A 23,894-nucleotide genomic window follows, 5' to 3' on the forward strand; every position below is an offset into this window, starting at 1 on the left:
TGGATTGATATTCCTCAACAAGAGTGGGAGCGAGTTTACAGCCTCTTCCCGGCGTCGCTCGGGAAGAACTTCAATACAATCTCCTGCGATCTAGATTCCCTCCTTGGAGATATCAGGTCCCATGCCGTGATCGTCAACAAAAGCGTGGAGATGGCCGCGCTACACGCATTCGAGAGCTTGCTCGCTCTCCAGTATGCCTTGCCCAACAAGAAAGCTTGCCAGGACTTCTTGAAGCGTCGGTTCCTGCTGCCTCGAGCTGTGGAGCTGGGCAAGGAGGATGTGAGATCCAAGCAGCTCAAATCACTCTACCTGTTTGACAACGGCGGGCAGGAGCTCGTCTCCGAGATCTTCTCTCTGCCTTCTGGAGATCATTCCTCTCGGCTGGATGAAATCTCTCCAGGCACTGATCGAGCGCGGCCATCCCTTCAGTTACTTTGGTGCCAACGTCTCGTGCTATCTGCTGGACATTAACATCATGTCAACTTGTGTCTCCACGTCAAGGGATGCACTTTTGGGAGATTCTTGAACACTTCATCAAGTCACTTGATTTATTCATTCTAACTTTGTTATATCATCAACATAACCTTCCTTACTCACACTAACCTTTCATAGCTCCATTAGTTCTATTAGAATCTTCTTTCTATTATCTCATTGTTTTGGGCTTTCATCTTTAGACGTGGACTCAAACTCAAACTGAGACTTAGTCTTGATCTTCAAATTTAAATGTGCTACACTTAATAATGAACAATTTTAAAGTTATATAGAGTTGTCTCGAGAACATCAATGATCAAAACAAGCTTCTCACGTTACCTGGACGTGGAGCGGCCTCGCATGGATCCAGTCATAGCCAACGTCGTCTATCCTGCGTATGCGCTCTCCATGGAAGATCACCCAGTTGTCCATCTAGAGACATCTGTTAGGCGGTGGATTTGTTTACGGGACTCACTATTACCTCAGCCAAGCACTGCAAAGTCAAGATTGAAAGAGTCGATAATAAGTTGCATATAGAAAAAATCTGCCTGGATGCGATGAATTTTCTCCTCCTCATCTTGACATTGCAGACATAGTGAGATCACCAAAACAAGCACGGTAGCTATAAAAGACCAATTCAGATGGATATTTGAAGAACTAACTATTGAATTTCTTTCTTCCCTGCGCGAGTAAAAATGCAGGTGACAGTGTTACACTCGGTATCAACTCAGTAACGGTGTGACCAGTTGCATTCGCTCCGAAGCCTTTTGTGCCTGCATGAAAGAAATACGAAACATAAAAACCATGACCGGCGATTAAAAACTAAGGGTGGCATACCTGCTTGTTCCAGTTGGTTCTTACAGCAATAGTGAGCAGTGAGATCGCTTGCGTCGAAAGGCCACACAAAATCCCAATGATCAGGCCCTGATAGTGAAAAAATCACGTGAGTCAGACAAGGAAACTCAGTGTCTTTTCGGCCCACCTTTCCGTTCATGTGTAGAACGAAGGCCAGCACGTAAGCCACGGGCAATCCAACAGCGTAATAAGAGCCAAGGTTGGCAAACGCGGCAAAAGCTTGCCATCCACATCCGCGAGCAACACCTGTTCACAGCAAACAGAAAAATCTTAAACCACGTCACCGTATGCCATTTCCATTTTCAAACCTGAGACAACCCCTTGGAACGCATCCACAATACTGATTGTAACAACGAACGGCATCAGCCTAGAAACGGAGCTCACAACCTCGGCTTCGTTGCTGAACAGGTGCCCCAGCTTGTGCCTGGCCAGGAACAGAATAGTACTCACGAGTACAGCGTCAATGGCTGCAAAGAATATGGATGTTTTGAATGCCAGCTTCGCTGCATTCGTCTCTCCAGCTCCTAGCGCATTGCTTATACGGACACTAGAATAGAAATCGAAATTTGACTCCACTGTGAAACAAAATCAAGCTGCGACTTACCTTGCAGCAGTACTCAAGCCATAAGCGATCATGAAGAAAATTTGGATCGTGTTCAATCTGGAGTAGAAAATAAGAAAACGAAAGTTTATCCATCGAGGAAAAAGGCAAAAGAGCAGCCACTCACACAATTGTGAAGGTGGAGGTCTCGAGCTGAGGATCTGGCAGCAGCCCTGAGAGTAAAACAAGAGCCTCAAGTGACCACCATTCCAAACTGCAAGGAAGAATCCAATAAACGTGGAAAATAAACCAAGCAAAAACTTACCAGAGCATGAGCAAAGAAGGAATGGCGAGAGCCATGAACTGTTTGAGGTCTCGAAACATTTCCATCGAGAGTCCACCCCAGCAACGCCTACAAGCGGGTGTGCACGCCACCACCGTGGAAAGAACTGCTACGTTGATCCAGCTCGCCAGGCTCGCCGATAGTGCCGCCCCTTTGATTCCCATCCCCAGCTTGTAGATCGACACCCAGCAGAACAAAGCGTTGAGCAGCAAATTCACGAACGAGGCCCCGAGCATCACGTAGACCTGGCTTTGCGACTGGAGGAACTTGTCCAGCGGCTGGAGCAGCACGAACGCGAAGAGCTCCGGCAGCAAGTATCTCGCGAAAACCCCGGCGTTTTTGGAGATCTCAGGGTCTTGGCCAAAGAACAAGAGGACGTGCTCCATGAAGAACCACACAATCGCGATTGGAATGGCGGCAAGGAACTCGATGAAGACGGCCCTTTGCAAGTAGACCCCAAGGCGCGTGTAGAGCTTGGCGCCATAGGCCTGGCCGCAAAGAGTCTCGAGAGCGCTCCCCAGCCCCAGCTGCCGAAGAGAAATGGATCGAAATATCACCAAGAATCAATCACCAATCGATCTTTCTCGCAAGATTTCACTCACCAGGATGCTGTAGCCGGTGACATTGGCCAGCGATCCAGCGATCGCGGCGCTCGCGAGCTCCAGCTCTCCCAGATGCCCCACGAACATGATCGCCACGGTCGTGACGGCGAATTGGAGGAGCGTGACGCCGACCATGGGGAGCGCGATCCATGCCTGGAAGCGCACCTCGATCCAGAAGGCGCTCGGTCGCTCGACGAGCAACGCCATTACCACAAGAGAAAAACGTGGGAATCAGACGTGGCAGATACGTGGCAGTGAATTGTTGACTGAATAAAATATCTCGAAAAATGCCGTAAAAGCTGACTTGGCTTCTTCTGCCCTAAAAAGCGCAAGAGCCCTAAATTATGAAGGCTCTGCCATCGCGGCGAAGCTGGGGCGTGATCCACGCCTGGAGGAGGCGATCTATCTCATCAGGTGATCCACACAGCAGTAGCGGCCCTAGCAGCAGTAGCAAGCCCGATGCCTCGCAATCGGCCGTGCACCCGGCGATGCGAGGGCGCCCCGAAGAGCTGAGCGACTCCGAGGAGGGCAGCAACAATGCAGCGAGGGAAAAGAAGCGATGGGGGCAGCAGCTGGCTTGGCTTAGTGGAATTCTCGAGCCGGCATTGAATCTCTATCACAAGGCATTGCCACCAGGTGAGAGATATCTTCTTCTTCTCTTTGCTTTCTAGAGTTTTGCTTGAATGAACCAAAAGAGAGATGGAGCTGAGTTATTTTCTCGTTTGCGTGGATGTGTGAAGGAAAGTCTGAAGGAAACGCTGGTCCTCCAAGCACTCGCTCGCTCGTAGACATCGCTGCTTGTCTTCACAGAAGTAACTATGGCATGCAGCAGTGGGGACTAGGAGATTTAACGCTCGGCTTGTATCTCCTTTCTCTTCGCCATGCTGCCGAAGGCGCTGTGGACGTGGTCGAAGGAGTCCAAGTTAAATCCGATGTCCTGGTGAGTTCTTCGTTTCTTTCTTGGAGGAGAAAAGTTTTAACAAGCCTTCTTGATTGATCACAAGGTGGAAGATTTTATCTACTATGTGGAGCTTGCCAAGGGAGCCTACTTGAAAAACGAGGCAGCGCTCGCACGGATTTCCATGCTCAAGGAGAGCAACGTTGTTAAGTTTGTGGATAAGGCCAGCGTGATGCGACCTGCGTATTACATCGGGTTGGATCACAGGGCGCAAACTGTGATCCTGGGAATCCGCGGGACTCAGTCGATTCATGATCTCATCACGGACTTGGCATCACACGGCGAGGAAGAAATTTTCAACGAGGGCAATGCTCATTTTGGGACAGCACAAGCTGCAAGGTGGTTTTTTCACAACGAGGTGCAAACTTTAAGGAAATGTTTGCAAGAAAACATGGTGAGCCTATCTTTGTTCTTGTGCTTTTCATGTTTTTGTGAAGTAACTTCTTTCGTGGTTTTAAAGGGGTATGGACTTCGTATTGTTGGCCACTCTTTGGGTGGTGCCACAGCATCTTTGCTTGCGATGATGCTACACAAACGATCGGTGGAACTTCTTGGTATTCCTCCGGAACAAGTTGCGGCCGTTGGTATTGCAACACCACCCTGTGTCTCCAAAAGTCTGGCTGTAGAATGCGCAGGCTACGTGACAACGCTAGCTTTACAGGTTTGTATTTTGTCTTTGCTTGTCAACTGGAAAGATAATCTCGAACAGTTTCAAGCAGTATGACGTAATACCACGAATGAGTGCTGCTGCATTGGAAAGACTGCGAGACGAGATACTTCTGCTCGATTGGTAAGTGATGCTTAGAACATTCCTAGCTTACAGCGATTTTTCTTCTTGTATCAGGATGAATGCCTTCAAGGAGGAGGAGAATCGCACAGGCCTTCTCGACATGGTGGCCAGCACACTTCAAGCGATCTCTTCTGTGCAGGAAGCAGCGCGTAGATACGCCATATATGCAAAGCTTCGTGGTCTTTCAGATGAACCAAGTAAGTTTCCATCATTCTGGTTAGAAAAAAGAAGAGTTTGCACTGACTGCAGCCTATACAGAACAAGAAGCCACTCCACAAAATCCAAAAAACCAAATCATGGAGAAGGACGAATCTTCAAAGAGTGAGGCAACAAAGACCGTAAAGGAACATGAGGAGCTATACTCACCAGGAATTCTTTATCATCTTTGCGGTCGAGCTTCGATGAAAGATCAACATGGTGACAGTGCTGCTCAAGGATGCTCGCTCTGGCTGGTCAATCGCGATGCGAGATTTAGCAGGATTGTGCTCACTGGCTCGATGCTATCCGATCACAAATGTGACAGCCACTACTACGCCTTGCGAGATGTTCTCAAGAGCCTCCCAAGGTCAGAGAGGCGATCACCATTGCCGTCAGTTCGAGACAACACGCTGAACGATAAGTAGCTTAGCATAGTTTTACAGATTGGAGATCTAACTTTCCATCTCTAGTAGCAAGTCGGGTGCTCGCAAACCGACTGGAAGCACGAGGAAAGTCATGAGGAGATCCACAAAGTCCTTCTTGGCCTCGAAGAACAAAATCTTGCCACTGCTCTTTCTTGTACAGGAGATTCACTCGCATCACCTCCGCGGAAAGCAGCTCGAGTCGAACGCGACATAGCCGCTACTTTTCACCAAGGATGAGAAATCGAGAGCAGGAAGAACACCCCGCGAAAACACGCCCAATTTATTAAGAAAGCTTAACTCCACAAACTTTGTCATCATTTTTTCTAGTGTTTACGTAACTAGCACAAACTATACGAGAAAAGAACGAGAAATCTAAAATCATGACATGGTTTTTGTGATTGATCTAGAACTGATAATAAGATCGCTTTGAAACGTAAGATTTAAAGACGTCGTTGAGCACAGTCTTCGAAACCAGCGACGCCTTGAGCAGGGACAAGGCCTGAAGTCAAAAGAAACATTGGATCAAAGTGCGAAAGAGATCGGTTTACCTCCTGAGCGCCCACGCTGACTTCGATGCTCTCGAGATCGGCCATAGCTTTCACCTTGAGCTTGTTGAGCAGGACGATGCTCTTGATGGTCGAAGTCGGGTACACCTCGAGCTCGTCAGTGATCATGAAGATCACATTCTCCTTCACGTAGCCAGCAGTTTCGGTGGAGTTTTCTTCGTTGGGTAGCATCGTCAGCTCCACAGATCTGCAGTGATGGCATTGAAAGGATGCATTGCCAGCCCTCACATTGTAGCAGCTAGGATGCCCACACTTATAGTACACCGGGGAAGTAGTCGACTGCGAGCCTTTGATGGCGAGGATCTTTCCTCCCCGAAACGCGGAAGCATCCGGCGGTGGATTGGTGAGAACACTCTTGCTAACCTCCATGCTCGACTGATCCATCTTCTCGATGCTCTCAAACAGCCTCGCAGCACCGGTCTCCATGAAGGAATTCACAGTGTTGCCCGCTCGCAGGAGCTTGATCAGAGACCCCACCGGAAGCACGAGAAAGCTCATGAGGAGATCGACGAAGTCCTTCTTTGCCTCGAGGAAAAGAACAGTGCCCTCCGGCTTCTTGTAGAGGAGATTGACCTTCATCCCCACGGCAGGAGAGCAAGAGCTGGCTCGCCGCATGATTCTTCGAGAAAAAAACTGAGAGCTCGAAACGTGTACACGAATGCCCCGAAACGTTCCAGAAGAGAATCACTTATAATTTCTTGGAGATATATGACAGGCTCGCTTCTTCCAAGGCCTTGCTCATACCAACGTATGTCACAGGACCGTATGAATCAGATCTCCAGAATCACTATCCGATTTTATAGCTCAGGTTAACTCAAACCTCCTCTGCCTCGAGAAAGTAAAGGAAAACTAATTCCTCTCATCGTGAGGAGGTCCTCGTCTCTCAAAGGAAACAACTCCAACCCCTGGTCTTCGTGAAACGCCTGTGCGAGACGAGTCCCGGCTGCTAGTGACTGCCGAGGCATTGCCCAAAACAAGCTCTCCATCGCGTCAACGTTTCCATCGCGACCATAATAGCCTCGAGCAGCAAAAGCCATGAAAGATGGTCCCTGCTAGGCATTTTCTTGAAATTCTTCTCCACAAGCATAGACGACGCTCTGGAAAGCGAAGAGCTCCAGCAACATAGCCCACGACACCGATGACCTCTTACGCCTAAAGATCTGTCAGGCCATTTCCAAATGCTTTGCTCTTCCATAGGCAACCATGAGTGTGTTCCACGAGATGGAGTCTCTTCTCGGGAGCTTTTCAAAGATCTCCTGTGCCTCGGGGATGTTGACATTGGGCCACTGGATCTCGAGGAAGACTCGCCGGGCGTCGTGGGCGCTGCCGTTCCGGACGTGGAGATGGAGCAGCAGATTATAGAGATCGCCGTCCAACCCTCTTCTTGATCCATCCCTCGATCGTGAGATCCCCTCTGAAACGAAGCATCTTTCGAATATTCTAGTAATAGTTTTTGCTGACTAATCAGAAGAAGCGCCAGCAATGTTTCTCTCGCTGCTCCTCCTCGTGACCAAATGTGACCTGCCGTACAGAGAATGTTTAAGGGCTCCCGTGGCGATGGACGATGCGTCGCTCGAGGAGGAGGATCTGGCGAGGAGGCACAAGTTTGGAGACATGTACTGGTTCCATCCGTGAAGAAGTTTGTGCTCAAGAGGGATGATCGAGTTCCAGTGACTCGTACGGGCGAGGGTGTTTTCACGCTAGCGGGATTCAGACCGACGAAGGTATCAGCAGCAAAGCGAGCGCGATTAGATGGTATGTACGGAAGAACTTCCCGAGAACTTCCTGAGAACTCGCCAACTTTATACTCACGAGTGCTTTGTAGATGAGCTCGCTCAAGCTACGGTGAACTCTACGTACTAGCTCACGTTACCATGAGGAGCAAGGTGTCCTCCGGCAGTGGATAGCTCAACGATGGTAGCAGCTTCACAGGCTTCCCCGTGGTTGGATTCAACCACAAGCTCCAAACACTTGGGATTTCAACGCTCACGGCTCCTTTTTATTCGACGTCTCGATTTCCATAGCTTTGTCACAGGTGAGCGACGTGAAAGCCATCCTGGCGAGAGATCCTACGGCGATACCTATGGAGGGCTGTGGCTGCGAAACGTGAGAGCTTCCAGAGCTTATCTCGGCGAGAAGAGGGACGTGACGCACGTCGAGTTCTTCGCGTTCAATCACAGGGACTCTGCTCGTCCACAAGCGTACGAGGCGATCATGGAAGAACTGGAGCAAATCCTCCTGTTCAAGTACGATGGCATGCCTCACCTCGGGAAGAACCGGCCTCACACTTTCAAGAACATCGGATCCAAGACGAGGAACCTCGCAAAGTTTCTCGAGGTGAGACGAAAGATGGATCCCGACGGCTGGTTTTCCAGCGAGTGGTCGGGGATCCGAGGGAGTGTGGTGAGCTCCAGCGATGGCTGCGCGCCCGGAGGGCTGTGTGTTTGCAGCGAAGATCGCCACTGCGCTCCGGAGGAAGGATATCTGTGCAAGCCGGGGATCGTCTACAAGGAAGCGCGCGTTTATACGAAGACAAGCCACTCTACCGCGAAGTGATCGATCCATTTCTATACAAAATTTACAAGATCAATTGGTATAAGCACTACTCTTTCGTTGGATCATCGAAATGGCAGTCTCGATCAGCTGACATGTGCGTGTTGTCGATGTTTTCACATGATCACATGGTATTGGATGGTATTGGATTCCGAGGGTCGAGGCTGGCTGAGATTTGTAGTTGCTGCCATGGCGACTTCAAACCCCCATGGCTTCCTTGTTCTTTAACTATGACGAGCTGGATCTGATTTCCTGTAGAGGAGATTAGCTTTCATTTCCACGTCAGGGGAGTAAAGAGCTAGCACGCGGCATGATCAAGAGCTCCAAACTTTTCCATCTAGAGACTCACTTATATTGACACGAATGCCTCGAAACTTTCTGAGAAGAAAATCAGTTCTAATTCCTTGGTTTGCGAGATATATGACAGGTTCGCTTAATCCAAGGCCTTGCATATACCAAGGCATGATCTAAAACGTATGGGAATTAAAAAGGAGAGCTATCCGCTTGATTCCTTGAAGCTTTTGATCAATGCCTCTCATCTTGAAGCTCGCATAGGAAATCCTCATCTTTGAAAGAAAAGCTCTCGTACAACTCCAACCCCTTCTCTCCAAAACCATTCTCGTGAAACGCCTCTACGAGACGAGTCCCGGCTGCTAGTGATTGCCGAGGCATCGCCTGAAACAAGCTCTCCATTGCGCCAACTTTTCCATCACGACCATAAGCTTCGAGCAGCAACAGCCATGAAAGATGGTCCCTGCTCGGCATTTTCTTGAAAATCTTCTCCACAAGCCTAGACGACGCTCCGTGGAAAGCGAAGAGCTCCAGCAACACAGCCCACGACACCGATGATCTCTGAGGCATACGCTTGAAGACCTGCCAGGCCATTTCCAAATGCTTTGCTCTTCCATAGGCAACCATGAGTGTGTTCCATGAGATGGAGTCTCTTCTCGGGAGCTTTTCAAAGATCTCCTGTGCCTCGGCCATGAATCCCACCCTCGAGTAGGCCTTGAGAATCAAATTCCACGAGACGAGATCATGCTGTGGCATTCTCTCGAAGAAGATCTCGGCCTGATCGACGAGACCATTGTGCGAATACGCCGCTGCCATGGAGTTCCAGATCCTCAAGTTCCTCACCGGCATCTTCCTAAAGAGAAACTCCGCTTCTTCGTGCTGCTCAAACTCTCCCAGCGCCGCCAGCATTGTCGCGCAAGAGATGAGATCCGCCTCGGGCATTTCATCCATCAAACGCCTCGCCTTTTCCAAATGCCCATTTAAGGCAAATGCCGCAAGCATTGCGTTCCAAGCAACGATATTGCGCTGCGGGATCTTGTCAAACACTTCCACGGCAAGTTCTAGCAAGCAGAGATCGCCATAGCCGGTAAGAATCGTCGTCCACGAGATCACACTGCGATCGACCATCCTGTCAAACAGATCCTTCATTTGATCCAGATAGCCCCCACGGGCAAATGCTGTAACGATCGCGTTGACGCAGTAGATGCTCCACTGCGGGATCTTGGCGAAGAACTCAAAGGCCAGCGCGAGACTGCTGCTCTCGACATGCGCGGCGACGATTGACGACCACGACACTGGATCGCGCCGCGGCATCTGGTGGAAGAGCTCGGTGGCGTCAGACAGATGCCCATTCTCGGCAAGCGCCTGGCAGAGGATGTTCCAAGAGAAGACATTGGGGCGCTGGATCTCGAGGAAGACTCGCCGGGCGTCGTGGGCGCCGCCGCTCCGGCCGTAGAGATGGAGCAGCAGATTGGCGATGTAGAGATCGCCATCCAATCCATCCTTTTTGATCCACTCCTCGATCGTCCTCGCGAGGGCGAGGTCGCGGCCCGCCGTCTTCAAGAGATGGGCATAGGCCCCTCTGGAACGAAGCATCTTTAGAATATTCCATATCTTAGCGCGACTAGAAGTGGAAGCTCGCCAACTTTGTGTGTAGATGAGCTCTACGTACTATTGCAAGAACGCTCGCACTTGGGATCGTCCACAAAGGAGCAAGTGATCGATCCATTTCTATACAAAGTTTACAAGAAATCTATCATTGGATCATCGGAATGGACGCGTTTGATCCTGTAAGCTTCGAGATCTTCGGCAGTGAAGACGTCGTGCGAGGACGCCGCATTGTATTTCCTCTTCCTCTCGTCCTTCTCTTCGTTCTCGGCCTCCTCTATCCTCTCGAGAGCCTGCTCGAGTTTCTTCTCGTCAAGATCACACACCCGCTTGACGATAATCTCTTCTCCACCTTCAAGACTTCTTAGATTCTCCCGCAAGAGACTCTGAGCCGAGGCCTGTGCAGCGGCGATCCCGGCCTCCCAAGTGCAGTAGCTGTTCTTGCCAAACTGCCAGCAGCACTTGAATCCCCACTGCCCGTTCGCAAAGAACGATCCCCACACGCTGGTATGGTTGCCGAGGAAGACGTCCTCCTCATACTTGCTAGCTGCGACCACGATCACTCCCTCGCTTCCCTTGATCACCCTTCCAGCTCTATCATACTGGACTTGCGTCTCGGTTTGGCCGAGAAGCAGCTCCACGGGGAGCTTCTCCTCGCAAGCGGCGTTCCCATACTTGTCCTTGATCCTGGCCGAAGTTTCCTGCTTCAGCTTCTCCTTCTTCATCTTAAACTCCCTGTGGTGAAGCTCGGCCTGCGACGGCGCTGCCTGGGGATGAATGCCTTGTCCCTTCGCATAAGCTTCCATGGCGTGGATGTTTAGCAGCTGAAAGTCGCGAGCCTCGCCGGTCATCCTGTCCTGGTTGTCTCCCGCGTAGAACTTCTCGCTGGGATCACTGCTGGGCAGCGGGTCCTCGCGCATCGATCGCGACTTTGCATCGAAGTGTGCCGAGTTTGGGTCGAGGTTCTTCAAGTACTTGGCCTGGTCCTCTCGGATCCGCAAGTTCTTCACAGTCCCAGTGCTCCCACCCCCGGCAGTCTTCACTCGCTTTTCCACCCTCGCGAAATCCATCTGCTTGCTCTCGTCAACTTTGGCCTCGTCGTGATCGTGATCCTCTTCGTCACTGGTCTCCTCATCGCCACCTCTAGGCTCCATCATCTTCTTGAGCTGCTCCACCTTCCTAAACTTGCTTCGTGCCTCGTCCCGGCGCTCGTAGTGCTCGATCACGCTCGAGTAGCTGGCCGGATCATATCCATTCCACCGGTCACTCTTGCCATCGTAGTCCAGCTCCAAGCTCTCGACTTCCTCGTCCGCCGCGATGCTCTTGTTGGTCCACTTCGCGCCCACAGTCCTCGGCCTCTCCAGGCACGCCTTTGCATCGTGCGTCATGGCACCGCAGTTCTGGCAAGCGCCCTTTCGGTACTTGGTCGCCTGGTGCGTCTTGCGTCCTCGATCGTGCCGCTCATTCGTGGCCGCGCAGCCGGATTTGTGCTTGGATTTCCAGTTGTGCTGGTGCTTGAGCGTCGCCTTGGCTTCATTGACATACCACGGCGCGGCGGACATGAATTGAGGAATGTGAGGATTGATCTCCTTGCTGTCCTCGTCGAGCTCCGACGGCGCCATGCCGCCCTCCGCGCCTCCTCCAGCTCCATCTTCTTGCGATCCCTGAAACCCACCATAGTCGCTCGCTAGAACAAACCCTAGCAATGCTTTAAAAAGCTTTCGCTAGAACCCTAAAAGGGGACCTTAATAATAAGTTAAAAGAGTTCAAAACTTTAGCCATTGTGGTCGTGGAACATACTCATGGTTGCCTGTAAGCATTTGGAAATGGCCTGTAAGCATTTGGAAATGGCCTGTAAGCATTTGGAAATGGCCTGGCAGATATTCAACTCAGATTTCCTAGACCTTTTTTGCTTTCCACAGAATATCTGTTAGAACCTGATGCAGAGCAGATCCCGAGCCCTCTCCGCCACTGCTCACAGGCTGTGAGCAACCGTGTCCCCCAAAAGCCCTTGATTAGTCGTGAACTAATCTCTGTAAAATAAACTGACTAAACTTAACTTAGTCATATTTTAAGCCACATGGATTAACATTACGCCCTCATTTTCTTGAAAATCTTTTCCACAAATCCTTCATGGTTTTTGCTGCTCGATTATTGTCGCGATGGAAATGTTGAGAGCTTGTCAAACGCTACTCGTTTGGCAGAGGTGTTTCACAAGAGAAGGGGTTGGAGTTGTAGGAGTACGGGAGCTTTCCTTTCAAAGACAAGGACTTCCTACGCGAGTTTCAAGATGAGAGGCATTGATCAAAAGCTCCAAGGCTTTAAAGTTTGAAGGCATATAGTGATTTTGGAGATCTTATGTGATGACTGAGACCATAACCAAGCGCCTCCCGTTAAACACCATCTTGATTCACTCTCTCTCCACTTACCAGGCGATCACGTGGCATCAGCCCTCCTTTTTGTTTTCTCTCCAGCGCACTCCCTCTCCCGTCCGTCGCCGCTGCACACTCCCGCCCGCGGCTATCGCCCGCCCGCGGCTCCCGCCCAGCGTGCGCCCTAAAATTACTTCCACGTGGCCACAGCCCCAACACTTCCCTGGTCCACCCGGATGGTTGCCCCATAATTGACCTAAAAACGTTTCTGTTTCTTTTATGATCGGGCATGGCAGCAGCACATCAATTTCCAGAGGTAAGCAATTAATTCAATTTCATATTGATTCAAGAAAATCATTTAGGATCCCCCATGGCTTGATGAGGTGCAAGAATTCCATGAAAAGGATTATTTTTGTGCAGATGATTTAGATTGGAATTTGTCTAAATCAAATGAAACTATAGCTCCTATTGTGTATATATTACAGAAGGATGTGAACAAATTTCTAGATGGTGAGAGGAGAAGGGGTGATGGAGTGGATTTTTGGCGATTTTCTAATAAAAATCGTGATCCTGGAGATTTGAAACGACCCAAAAACACAAGCTTTTTATCATTAATCAGGTATATCTTTTTAACAAAATATAATTACTAACTTCATGATATAGGTACAGGACTACTATAGAGGTAATTTACACTAAATAAATTTTAAATATTGATATGAACTTTAAGCAGGAAGTCACTCCATCAAAAGTTACAAAAATAACATTACAACAAAAGATGATGGATATCTTACAAGATCTTTCTGATGAAGAAACTTTTTTATCTATGGTTGACAACAATTTAAAAATGATACAGCAGAAGGTTGCAACTTTTAAAGCCAAGCTAGACGATCTTATTCATCCTACAGCAGATAGTTATGGTACATCCTTGAAGCGAGTAAAACCTTTGGTGGAAAGAATTACAGGTAAAAGAAAAGCTTTTAGTAGTCCAGAAGCAACTCCTTTTACTAGGCAGAGGAAGACAAGAAAGAAAAGCTCTTTAAACGAAAAACTCAATCTTAGCAAAGAATAAATAAAAAAAACAAACTTATACTTACATTGCAATGTATTTAAATTAGCGAGAAGATTTCATAAGTTTACCACTCCTAATGGTCATCCATGACACTCATTGGCCACGTAAAGCACGTAGAAAGGCGTCCACGCGCGCGCTGATTGAAATTTGGGGCTGTGGCCACGTGGAAGTAATTTTAGGGCGCACGCTGGGCGCGGGCGGACGTGCGGGGGCGGGTGGGAGTGCGGGCGGGCGATAGCCGCGGAGCACGGACGGGAGAGGTGGAGATAAAACAAAAAAGAGGGCTGATGCCACGTCATCGCCAGGTAAGCGGAGAGAGAGTGAATCAGGATGGTGTTTAACGGGAGGCCCATTGAACGGGAGGCCAAGCGCGGCCTTGGAATAAGCAAGACTGTATATTCAATGCCTCCCGTTAAATAAGCAAGACTGTATATTCAATCAAACCAAAGTGGTTCGCATTATTTATGGCGAGTGTCTTGTCCGGAACAAGAAAGTTTCGAGCTCTCTCCTTGTTTTTCGAAAAAGGTCATGCCGCGCGCTAGCTCTGGCGTGGAGATGAAGGTCAATCTCCTCTACAAGAAGCCGGATGGCACTGTTCTTTTCCTCGAGGCAAAGAAGGACTTCGTCGATCTCCTCATGAGCTTTCTTGTGCTTCCGGTGGGGTCTGTGATCAAGCTCCTGCGAACTGTGGATTCCGGCATGGAGACTGGTGCCACGAGGCTGTTTGAGAGTATCGAGAAAATGGATCAGTCGAGCATGGAAGTCAGTAAGAGTGTTCTCACCAATCCAGCGCCAGATACTTTTGCGTTCCATGGAGGAAAGATGCTCACCATCGAAAACTCGCAGTCGACTACTTCCCCGGTGTACTATAAGTGTGGGTACAGTAGCTGCTACAATGCGAGGGCTGACAATGCATCCTTTTCATGCCATCAGAACTACGGCTATCAACCTGTACAGTTGACGATGCTACCCAATGAAGAAAACTCCACCAAAACTGCTGGCTACGTGAAGGAGAATGTGATCTTCATGATCACCGACGAGCTCGAGGTGTACCCGACTTCGACCATCAAGAGCATCGTCCTGCTCAACAAGCTCAAGGTGAAAGCTATGGCTGATCTCGAGAGCATCGAGGTCAGCGTGGGCGCTCACGAGGTTTAAACTGATCTCTCTCGTACTCTGATCTTCCAATGTTTCTTTTGACTTCAGGCCTTGTCTCTGCTCAAGGCGTCGCTGGTTTCAAAGACTGTGCTCAACGACGTCTTCAAATCCTACGTCTCACAGCGATCCTTTTAGATCAATCATGTCTTCTCTTTCGCGACTTTAATCTATAGCTGCTACGACGTTTGTGGAGCTTTCTTTAGCTGGTTTCGCTTCTCAAGTTCTCATCCTTTGTAGTAAGGAGTAGTGGCTCTTCGGCTTCTATCTCGGTTGGCGCAGTATGGGCTTTAAAGCCATTGAAAGGGTAAAAAAGTAGCCCTCCACTATAGAACCCTAAAAGTTTTTTCGCTTCGATCTATCGTCAGGGCGGAAGGATTCTCCGGCGCCGCACGGGAATGGGAAGGATCAGCTTCTTCTTTCTGGTACTCCTCTTTGTGGCATTCACTGCTGCGATCTACAACACCGCTAGATTCATCGCCGCAAGCGACAGCACTCTCGGCGGCGGGGAGGAGGAGTTCGATTTCAATCCCGGCGGCAAGAAGAAGCTCTTCCACACGGTAGTGACCTCCTCGTCGGGATCTTACGCGCGCTGGCAATGCCGGATCATGTACTACTGGTTCAAGAAGTTCAAGGACCAGCCAGGGTCGGAGATGGGCGGATTCACGAGAATTCTCCACTCGGGAGCTCCGGATGATCTCATGGATGAGATCCCGACCTTCGTTGCCGATCCTCTTCCCTCCGGTTTGGACAAGGTAGCGTGATCTTTGCTTCTTTCTTTCTCCCATACTTTTTTTTTCTTTCTTTCTTTACTTCGCAGGGATACATAGTGCTCCATCGACCTTGGGCTTTCGTCCAGTGGCTTCGCAATGCTACCATTGAGGAAGAGTACGTTGTTCTACTTTTCTTCGTGTTGCTCGAGAACTTTGGTTACCTCTTTCGCAGCTATATCTTCATGGCCGAGCCCGACCATCTCATCACGAAGCCTCTTCCAAATCTGGCTTCCAGGCTGCGGCCCGCGGCGTTTCCATTCTTTTACATCACTCCCGAGAAATACGAGCGCGAGGTTGGAAAGTTTTTCAAAGGACCTGTGCAAGCTGTCGATCCGGTGGGAAATTCTCCTGCGATCATTCACAAGGTACGCAAGGTTTTTCGAGCTTGGGAAAGACTTCCTCGCAGCTTGGTGGACTTTGCAGGCTCAGCTTCTAAGAATTGCTCCAACTTGGCACAATCTTTCGATTCAAATGAAGCAGGACCCGGAGACTGATAAAGCATTTGGCTGGGTTTTGGAGATGTAAGTATAGAGCTCTTTTTTCCTATGGTGTTGTTGATCCTACCGTGTTGTTCATAGGTACGCGTATGCTATTGCTTCCGCTGTTCACGGTGTGAAGCACACTTTGCGTAAGGACTTTATGATTCAGGTTTGGATTCAATCTACCTAGTTTCTGTGGAGATTGATTTTGCTGATGGTTTCTCGCAGCCTCCTTGGGATACATCACTGGGAGACAAATATATCATCCATTACACATACGGCTGCGATTACACTCTGGAGGTAGTACACCTACTGTTACGCATCCAAATGAAGTTAGCTTCCTCGTCTCAGGGTGTTTTGACGTACGGGAAAGTTGGAGAATGGCGTTTCGATAAGAGATCGTTTACAGCAGGTGCTCCTCCGCGAAACTTAACACTGCCACCTGCAAATGTCCCAGGAAGTGTGGTACGTTTTTCTCTCATATTATACTTCTTGTCTTATTGTTCGTGCTGCGTCGCGTCACTTACAGGCTATGCTTGTCAAGATGATCAACCAGGCAACAGCTGACATACCAAACTGGAAAGCTGGAGAGTAGAAACAAAACCGCGCTTTGGTCTCGCGATTCTAATTTTTCTCGGGAAGTAAGCCTGCCTTCGTTTCCTTGACGCCGAAGCTAATGAACTCTGGCTTGCAGCTTGGATATTCGGGGAATGTCCGGACCCCGTCCGTGAGTGAGATAGCACGAGAAGATAGGTATCTGTCAATCTCAGGCGGCAAGGAAGTATGGATTCTCATCACCAGACGACATGGGTCCGTCGGAATAGCAACCCGAAGCTAGAATCCATCTCCGTGCTCGACATTCCTTCGACGGTCCAGCCTTCTGCAGCATCCAAGCACCAGAGCTCGGCAGGCTTTGCTACAAGTCTCATCATTTTGTCTTGGTACGCATCCAACATTGGAGTTCTCCTGCTCAACAAGTACCTGCTGAGCTACTTTGGATTCAGGTACCCGGTCTTCCTGACGATGCTACACATGTGTTCTTGCTCTATCAGCAGCTTCATTGCTGTTGGGTGGCTTAACATCGTCCCCATCCAGTACATCGGATCCCGAAGCCAGCTTCTCAAGATCGTGGCGCTCAGCTCCATCTTCTCCTTGTCCGTCGTGAGTGGAAACATGTCGCTGAGGTACCTTCCAGTTTCTTTCAACCAGGCTATAGGTGCGACGACGCCGTTCTTCACTGCCATCTTTGCCTTCCTCATCACCTGCAAGAAGGAAACAGGGACAGTTTACATGGCGCTGGTCCCGGTGGTCCTGGGAATAGCTCTAGCCAGCAACGGCGAGCCGCTCTTCAACGTCGTGGGATTTGTAGCTTGCCTTGTGTCCACAGCAGCGAGAGCTCTCAAGTCAGTGGTCCAGGGGCTACTGCTCACTTCAGAAGCGGAGAAGCTCCACTCGATGAATCTCCTCATGTACATGGCTCCGATTGCGGTCGTTCTCCTCCTCCCAGCGGCACTCATCATAGAAGGCAACGTTTTCGGCGTTATAGCGAGCGAGGCCGAGAAGAAGCCGTGGTTTCTGCTGGTTCTCGCCGCCAACATGATGATCGCTTACTCCGTCAACCTCTTCAACTTCCTGGTTACCAAGCACACGAGCGCTCTCACTCTCCAGGTCCTGGGAAATGCCAAAGCCGCGGTTGCTGCAGCCATCTCGGTTCTTATCTTCCGGAACCCGGTTACGGTCACCGGACTGACAGGATTCACCATCACCATTCTCGGAGTGATCCTCTACAGTGAGGCCAAGAAGCGTTCCAAGGCTATCTTCTAGTCGGGTTTGTCTTTCGCTTAGTATTTTTTTTGTTCTAATTTGTTTATTTGTCCGGAAAATTGTTTTTTTTCAACGATTCTATCCTCCGACGGGGTTTGTAGCTCTTCTCTCTATTTCTCGTTTTGAATTCCCATGGGGGCGGCTCGAGTTATCCAGCCAGCTTCTGTTCGTAGCAGCAGCAGCAGCAGCTCCACGCTTTGTTCTTCCGTGGATACCTCTGGAGTGGCATCGTCTTCTTCATTGCCACTCCAGTCGTGTTCTTTGAGCTCCCGGTCGCGACGCAATCTGGGTCTCCGAGCAGCCACCTCCGAGGCCGAGTGTGCGTTTTCCAGGTCCAGGCTTGTCCAATCCGTCCGTCGCCCAGTTCTTCGAAGAGCTCAGGACACGCAGCAAGAGCCCAGCTTCAAGACTTTGGCGGTGGAGGACGAAGGTGTGGAGGTGGAAGGCGTGATAAAGGTGGAGAAGGAGAGAACAGCTCGACCATCGTGGGGGTATGTATGAGCTCTCCCTTTCGGTGGTGTACTTAAGGTTTTTTCTTTCTCCAGGAGAGTACTTGTTCTAGCTGGAGGAGATTTGCTAGCTTTGCTCGCGTTCGCGTCGATTGGACGAGCAAACCATGGATCGTCGCCGCTCAGCTGGGACATTTTCAGGACTGCTGATCCTTTCATTGCCGGTACGTTTTCTTCTAGGTGATAAAACTTTGGAGCTTACGCTGACGAGTTGTCCATTCAGGGTGGCTGCTGGGAGCTTATTTTCTCGGTGGCTTTGGCCCGGAGGGTCAAGGACTCTACGGCTTGCGTGGTGCTACCTTTTCAGCAATCAAGTCATGGGGCGTAAGCATTCCCGTAAGTACGAAGTTCTCTCGAAAGACGTAGCTAATAGTTGTATGTGAGCAGCTGGGCCTAGTCATTCGAACGTTGATCACGGGTCACACTCCGCCGCAAACTTTCATTTTGATCAGTATGGGGAGCACTTTCGTTCTTCTGGTTTCCTGGCGAACGCTTTTCACGGCTCTCTTCCCAAATGAGGATACGAGCAGGGACACCAGCGTTAAGAAAGGAAGCATTCTGGAGTTTTTCGAGGTGAAGTAACTTCCATTCTAGTTCTAGTGCAAATCTCCTTAACACTTTCTCTTCAGCTTCTAACATCGTTGGTAAGACGATGGTAGCACAAGGTCCATCGGCTGTAAGCGTTTAAAGTTTTTAACGAGCTCGTTATCAAACTACTTAGGGAACAAGGTCGGAGTTTTGATTTTTCTAACAGTTTCCACTTTGCGCTAGATACTCACTCGATCCAGTGGGGCTCAATTCGACTTTTCCAGGTAATTTGGCATCAAAATCATGGGTGCACGTCTACAACATGCTGTGCTTTTTCCAGAGTTTTTCTTCCCTGGCCAGGACCGATTCATGCTGCCAGGCATGTTTGAAACGATGCGATTCAAACCAAACCCGGCCAGCGGAAGCAAGCACAGGCACGCAAGTCGTGCCACCCACATTCCCGAGCTTGTCGAATTATCAAGCCAAAGGTTAAGGTGGCTTTCAAGATAGTCCATCGACGTCCAACCTCGAGGCGCTCGAGAGAGCGAAAGATCATTGCTTACACGACGAGAAAGAAAGTTTTCTTTGCAAGCTCGTCAAGTAACGATGTGGTGGTGGTGGCTGCTCCTCGTCATGCTTCTCGACGCAAGGATGATCGCTCTCACCACAGCGGTAAGCTTTTTTTTTTTCTTTTTTCTTTCGATTCACAGGGAGATCGAAGTTCTTTGGTTTTCGCTGCAGGAGTGTCGCTACGATCTCACATTCTTCCCGAGCAGCGAGTGCTTGGATCGGTCGAGCAGCTCCCCTCGAGTCTCGGTTCTGGTGGAGCTGGGAAACGAGGAGCAGGAATTCGTGATGTGGGGGCAGTCCGATTTGCCGCAGACAAAGGATCGCTGCGGAGAGACCACGCTGCGGCTGGCGAGCGGCGGCAAATGCTTGGCGGGCATTTGCCAGATGCGATTGATACGCTTCTTTGGAAGCTCGGCTTCCTCGAGCTCGGATGATGGAGACTGGCTGCTGCGAGCAGTGAGAATTCAGACCAGCGACAAGAATCTCGTCGATTTCAACGTCACCGGACCGATTCCGGTGGATGGCCAGGCCTCGGTGGGAAGCTGTGTCGATTCCACGGAAGAAATCGAGGATTATAGCGATGAAGTGGGTGACATAGACTGGTCGTGAGAGAAATGTGCTCTGTTTGCGAGGAACCCTAAAAACAGAGCATATAGAATTGACCTAAAAACAGAGTGCTCTGTTAGGGTCGTGGTGGTGGTGTTGTCTTGTCTCGAGCGCACCAAACATTATAAAATCAATGGAGAATTCTTTCAATCCAGCATTCCTTGAGCACGATTTCACGATTCCTCCCCTTGTTTTTGGGGGTGTAGTTGAGAAATCATCAAGAAATGTAGGTATGGTTGGTTGGTGCTTCTGCATTCTATCACACACAACCCACAACGGAAGCGAAAACATCAGCTCACTGCCAGATCAATCCAGATACCAAAAAACCCATCAAGAATTTCCATCCTCTCTTTCTCTCTTTCTTTCTTTCCTTTAAATTATGATAGAAATCTTAGCTAGAATGCACGCTTTCAGCTCTAGGAAGAGAAAACTACTAGCCATCAGCCCGAAAGACATGTTTGGAGCACTGCTTTGCTGTCAAATCTCTCATTCTCTCATCCATTTCTTAGTGTTTCCTCTCCCTCTCTTTTGTTCCTTTGCGGGATTTTTTGGGTTTTGGGTGTTTGATTGATAGGGAGGAGCAACTTCTCGAATGCGACATGTTGCTTACTTGCTGGTGGTCCTCCACCTCCGTGTAACAAGCATCAGTTGGTTTTGTCACAAGAACACACACTTGGGGCGAGCGAGAAGAAAGGATTTGCCTTCTCTCCAATCTCTCCGGGGATCGCAGCGAGGAAGAAACTCCTCTCCATCGCCCAATTCGAGTCAACTCATACCAGATCTCACGTAAGTTTCTAGCAGTTTAAATTTGCATTCCTTTTTCTTGCATCTCATCTCAATCTCATCTCATCTCTATTTTATCTCCCAGTTCCTTTCTTCGTAAATAAAGCTTGTCCCTTTTATTCGTTTCGGACATTGGAGTAGCCACACACATTGTGATCGATTAGGTCGCATCACTCTCTCTACGTGGAGCTCTTTGGTGGTGGTGTTTTTTCCTTTTTCCTCGTCGCTCCCAAAGTTTGGGAAGTTTGCGACTAGCAATGACCGCGGAATCGAGCGCTTGGTGGAGCACGGCCGGAGCTTTGGCTTTGTCCGTCGTCTCGGCGGTGGCCATTGTCATCTGCAACAAGGCCCTCATATCAAACCTGGGCTTCAACTTCGGTAAGTTTTCAACTTCTATCCTTCGTTCCTCCTAGATTGAGAAATCCAACGCTTTTAGCTTCTAGAGATGCCAAAGTGCAAAGTTTCAAAGTTTTGATTGTTTGATCTTGGCAGCCACAACTCTTTCGAGCTGGCACCTCGTGATCACGTACTGCTCGCTCCAGATCGCAAACTGGCTCAACTTTTTCCAGCAAAAGCACATTAACATGCGCGTCGTCATGGCTTTCGGTGTACTCAATGCATCTTCCATTGCCTTCCTCAACCTCAGCCTGGGCTACAACTCAGTTGGTTTCTACCAGGTAAGCTGAAGTTCTCATACTATACAAGCTAATCTTCTTTTCCAGATGACAAAGCTCGCGATTATCCCATGTACAGTTATACTGGAGACAATCTTCCTAGGGAAACACTTCAGGTACCTTCTTGTGCTTATTAAGTTAGTATACATCCAATGCCTCGTATGGTTTTCTCTTGTTTTTGATGTTCCAGCCACAGGATTCAGCTGTCGCTAGTTATTCTCCTGGGCGGAGTTGCCGTGGCTACAGTGACGGATCTGCAACTTAACTTTCAAGGAACAGTTTTGTCGCTGTTTGCGATTTTGACAACCTGCATTGCTCAAATTGTAAGCTTGTGTACATGTTTCGGTTCTTCCAAACTTCTATATAACCTTGTTCTACCAGATGACGAACACGATCCAGAAGGGGTACAAGGTCTCTTCGACCCAGCTTCTCTTCCAATCTTGCCCCTATCAAGTCACGACATTAATTCTCATGGGTCCGATCTTCGACTTTGCGCTCACCAAGCAAAACGTTTTTGCCTTCGAGTACAACCCCAAAGTCGTGGTAAGACAAACTTGATTTCCTGTCACTTTGGAGTGCTCTGACCACACTCTTTTCTTTTTTTTTGTTTTTTCTGGTGTATGTAGATGTTTATAGTTTTGTCCTGCTTGATCGCTGTGTCCGTCAACTTTAGCACCTTCTTGGTGATCGGAAGAACCTCTCCTGTCAGCTACCAGGTGCTGGGGCACCTCAAGACCTGCCTCATATTGACTTTTGGCTACGTCGTCCTGAAGACTCCGTTCAGCTGGAGAAATATTTCCGGGATCCTGGTAGCTGTGATTGGAATGGGTCTCTACTCCCTGAGTTCCATCCTGGAAACTCAAAAGGCCACGACAAATCCTCCATCCTCACAATCCCAGGTGAACTTTTCAGCGTGATTCATTGTCTCGGAAACTTATAATACTTATAATATGATTTTGTAGGTGCACAAGGAAGAGCCTCGAATTGTTATTGACAATGGGAGGCAAAACATTGCCGAGGATGCCACGACACTGGCTTCATCGCTTTGGAAGACGGACTCGGACAAAGAGACGTGAATTTCGGTCAAGATCCAAGCTTTTTTTTCCCAGGCAAGCTACTATCAATCACACTTCCGCGTCTGAATGGATGAACTCGTGTACAGAGAAAGGTCGTGAAAATTGTGTTTAGAGAGCATCCAGAGGTGAGAAAAGCTATCATTCTTTTATATACTGCGATTACTCGACTTGTATAAATGCATGAGTGACGAAACTTTAGATTCAAGGTCTTCGTTGCGAGTCTCTTTTGTTCGTCTATTGCTTTGTAGACTTGGCTCATCGCTGTGCACAATCTAGCTTTGTTGAGATTTGTTCTTTGGAATAATTGGACAAAAGGGAAACAACTATTTTCGCATAACACAATAAAGAAAAGTATATCTTTGTATTGCGACTGGTAAAAACTGTGACCCTCGAATCTCTTTGATAGCAACAAGATAAAAAAAATACCACCATCTCGATTTGTGGTCAATCGTGCTTACGCAGAAATGGTACATTACGTCAGGGCATACGTCGTTGGGTTTGCCTTGGACTATAGCCAACTTGCGACATGTAACTCAGAATTAACTCATCTTTCTGTCTTGTGAACTTTGAGTCTTCATTCTTTTCCAGATTGTCTAGATTTTATGGCAATCAAGCAAAAGCACTCCCAATTCTGTTCATCTCTTTTGCACAAACTTTCCAAGATACCAAAACTCCAAAACTCCAACATCTAGTGTTTTTATTTTTTATTTTTTTTGACTCTACAATAAAGAGCACACAAACACTCACAAACTCATAGCCCAATTATAAAACGAAAAGTATTATCCCGAGCATCCTTTTATAGAAAATGTGGCGTCGCACTTGCAAGGGAATCATTGGGCCAGAAAGCTGCTTAGGAATTCCTCTTTCCTGTTATACAGACGAACCAAGGTACAGCTAGAGGAGAATCTCATTGAGAGAAGCATGATAAAATACAAAGACTTAGACCAACACCTCTGTCTATAAGTGTGGTACGTTGCATTTGGGGCCAATACTTGGGTGATCCTAAACGCTTATGTGGCCTCGTTCCTGATCGATTCAGCTCCTCAGAGCTTGATGTGTCACGTATGGAGAATCAAATGCTAATCTCATGTATGGTACTACCACCCGCAGGCAAGCCTGAATAGACAATCAGATACCTCACGGCTCTGACCTTAACGTTTGCATGGTTCTTTAATCGATGCCATCACCTGGTCATGCACTCGTGATGAGGTTTGTTAAGGGAGAAACATAGTTTTCACAGATTAATGCGGGGATTTAGCGCCATATAAGTAACCA

The 23,894-nt window shown here is 48.8% G+C and overlaps 10 protein-coding genes and 1 pseudogene across 12 annotated transcripts; 7 read left to right on the forward strand and 4 right to left on the reverse strand.

Moving 5' to 3' along the window:
* Positions 1-1,113: 1,113 nt before the first annotated feature.
* LOC9657497 (protein DETOXIFICATION 16) lies at positions 1,114-3,043 on the reverse strand. The gene is made up of 8 exons (XM_002988061.2): positions 2,813-3,043; positions 2,193-2,737; positions 2,055-2,141; positions 1,931-1,987; positions 1,635-1,873; positions 1,454-1,572; positions 1,309-1,395; positions 1,114-1,244 (listed from the first exon to the last, which is right to left on the reverse strand). The coding sequence occupies exons 1-8, from the start codon at positions 3,017-3,019 to the stop codon at positions 1,194-1,196; spliced, it is 1,392 nt and encodes a 463-aa protein (XP_002988107.1). The 5' UTR covers positions 3,020-3,043; the 3' UTR covers positions 1,114-1,193.
* A 112-nt stretch (positions 3,044-3,155) lies between these two features.
* On the forward strand, positions 3,156-5,620 carry LOC9657498 (sn1-specific diacylglycerol lipase beta). The gene is made up of 7 exons (XM_024661968.1): positions 3,156-3,448; positions 3,553-3,752; positions 3,817-4,164; positions 4,231-4,431; positions 4,490-4,560; positions 4,615-4,757; positions 4,819-5,620. The coding sequence occupies exons 1-7, from the start codon at positions 3,157-3,159 to the stop codon at positions 5,181-5,183; spliced, it is 1,620 nt and encodes a 539-aa protein (XP_024517736.1). The 5' UTR covers position 3,156; the 3' UTR covers positions 5,184-5,620.
* Positions 5,508-6,343, reverse strand: LOC9656758. Its single transcript, XM_002988062.2, has 2 exons — positions 5,732-6,343; positions 5,508-5,682 (listed from the first exon to the last, which is right to left on the reverse strand). Exons 1-2 carry the CDS (start codon positions 6,326-6,328, stop codon positions 5,587-5,589), a joined length of 693 nt encoding a protein of 230 aa, XP_002988108.1. The 5' UTR covers positions 6,329-6,343; the 3' UTR covers positions 5,508-5,586.
* Positions 6,344-7,284: 941 nt separating this feature from the next.
* LOC9657499 (probable L-gulonolactone oxidase 6) lies at positions 7,285-8,305 on the forward strand. The gene is made up of 2 exons (XM_002987981.2): positions 7,285-7,504; positions 7,785-8,305. Exons 1-2 carry the CDS (start codon positions 7,285-7,287, stop codon positions 8,303-8,305), a joined length of 741 nt encoding a protein of 246 aa, XP_002988027.2.
* A 522-nt stretch (positions 8,306-8,827) lies between these two features.
* Positions 8,828-10,189, reverse strand: LOC112341563 (pentatricopeptide repeat-containing protein At4g02750-like). The gene has a single exon (XM_024661872.1). The coding sequence runs from the start codon at positions 10,187-10,189 to the stop codon at positions 8,828-8,830; it is 1,362 nt and encodes a 453-aa protein (XP_024517640.1).
* Positions 10,190-10,335: 146 nt separating this feature from the next.
* Positions 10,336-11,855, reverse strand: LOC9656759 (annotated as a pseudogene).
* A 1,007-nt stretch (positions 11,856-12,862) lies between these two features.
* Positions 12,863-14,935, forward strand: LOC9657500. The gene is made up of 4 exons (XM_024661873.1): positions 12,863-12,889; positions 13,822-13,947; positions 14,168-14,740; positions 14,849-14,935. Exons 1-4 carry the CDS (start codon positions 12,863-12,865, stop codon positions 14,933-14,935), a joined length of 813 nt encoding a protein of 270 aa, XP_024517641.1.
* A 206-nt stretch (positions 14,936-15,141) lies between these two features.
* LOC9656760 (hydroxyproline O-arabinosyltransferase 3) lies at positions 15,142-16,835 on the forward strand. 2 transcript variants are annotated; one of them, XM_002987983.2, is made up of 9 exons: positions 15,142-15,552; positions 15,618-15,685; positions 15,743-15,935; positions 15,994-16,091; positions 16,149-16,218; positions 16,278-16,349; positions 16,401-16,514; positions 16,579-16,690; positions 16,744-16,835. In XM_002987983.2, exons 1-8 carry the CDS (start codon positions 15,196-15,198, stop codon positions 16,642-16,644), a joined length of 1,038 nt encoding a protein of 345 aa, XP_002988029.2. In that variant the 5' UTR covers positions 15,142-15,195; the 3' UTR covers positions 16,645-16,690; positions 16,744-16,835. The 2 variants fall into 2 exon arrangements, with proteins under 2 accessions (XP_002988029.2, XP_024517669.1); XM_024661901.1 differs by having other exon boundaries at positions 15,618-15,935.
* On the forward strand, positions 16,802-17,976 carry LOC9656761 (probable sugar phosphate/phosphate translocator At3g11320). Of its 2 annotated transcripts, XM_024661902.1 has the most exons (2): positions 16,802-16,990; positions 17,054-17,976. In XM_024661902.1, the coding sequence occupies exons 1-2, from the start codon at positions 16,833-16,835 to the stop codon at positions 17,871-17,873; spliced, it is 978 nt and encodes a 325-aa protein (XP_024517670.1). In that variant the 5' UTR covers positions 16,802-16,832; the 3' UTR covers positions 17,874-17,976. The 2 variants fall into 2 exon arrangements, with proteins under 2 accessions (XP_024517670.1, XP_002988030.2); XM_002987984.2 differs by having other exon boundaries at positions 16,802-17,976.
* On the forward strand, positions 17,976-20,065 carry LOC9656762. Its single transcript, XM_002987985.2, has 7 exons — positions 17,976-18,364; positions 18,419-18,546; positions 18,606-18,718; positions 18,770-18,955; positions 19,012-19,194; positions 19,251-19,582; positions 19,652-20,065. The coding sequence occupies exons 1-5, from the start codon at positions 18,006-18,008 to the stop codon at positions 19,039-19,041; spliced, it is 816 nt and encodes a 271-aa protein (XP_002988031.2). The 5' UTR covers positions 17,976-18,005; the 3' UTR covers positions 19,042-19,194; positions 19,251-19,582; positions 19,652-20,065.
* A 601-nt stretch (positions 20,066-20,666) lies between these two features.
* On the forward strand, positions 20,667-22,828 carry LOC9656763 (UDP-xylose transporter 2). Its single transcript, XM_002987986.2, has 8 exons — positions 20,667-20,872; positions 20,955-21,247; positions 21,362-21,546; positions 21,592-21,659; positions 21,734-21,866; positions 21,925-22,086; positions 22,170-22,442; positions 22,506-22,828. Exons 2-8 carry the CDS (start codon positions 21,127-21,129, stop codon positions 22,617-22,619), a joined length of 1,056 nt encoding a protein of 351 aa, XP_002988032.2. The 5' UTR covers positions 20,667-20,872; positions 20,955-21,126; the 3' UTR covers positions 22,620-22,828.
* Positions 22,829-23,894: the final 1,066 nt, after the last annotated feature.

Source organism: Selaginella moellendorffii, unplaced genomic scaffold (genome assembly GCF_000143415.4).
Source record: "Selaginella moellendorffii unplaced genomic scaffold, v1.0 SELMOscaffold_86, whole genome shotgun sequence".
Classification (NCBI taxonomy): domain Eukaryota; kingdom Viridiplantae; phylum Streptophyta; class Lycopodiopsida; order Selaginellales; family Selaginellaceae; genus Selaginella; species Selaginella moellendorffii.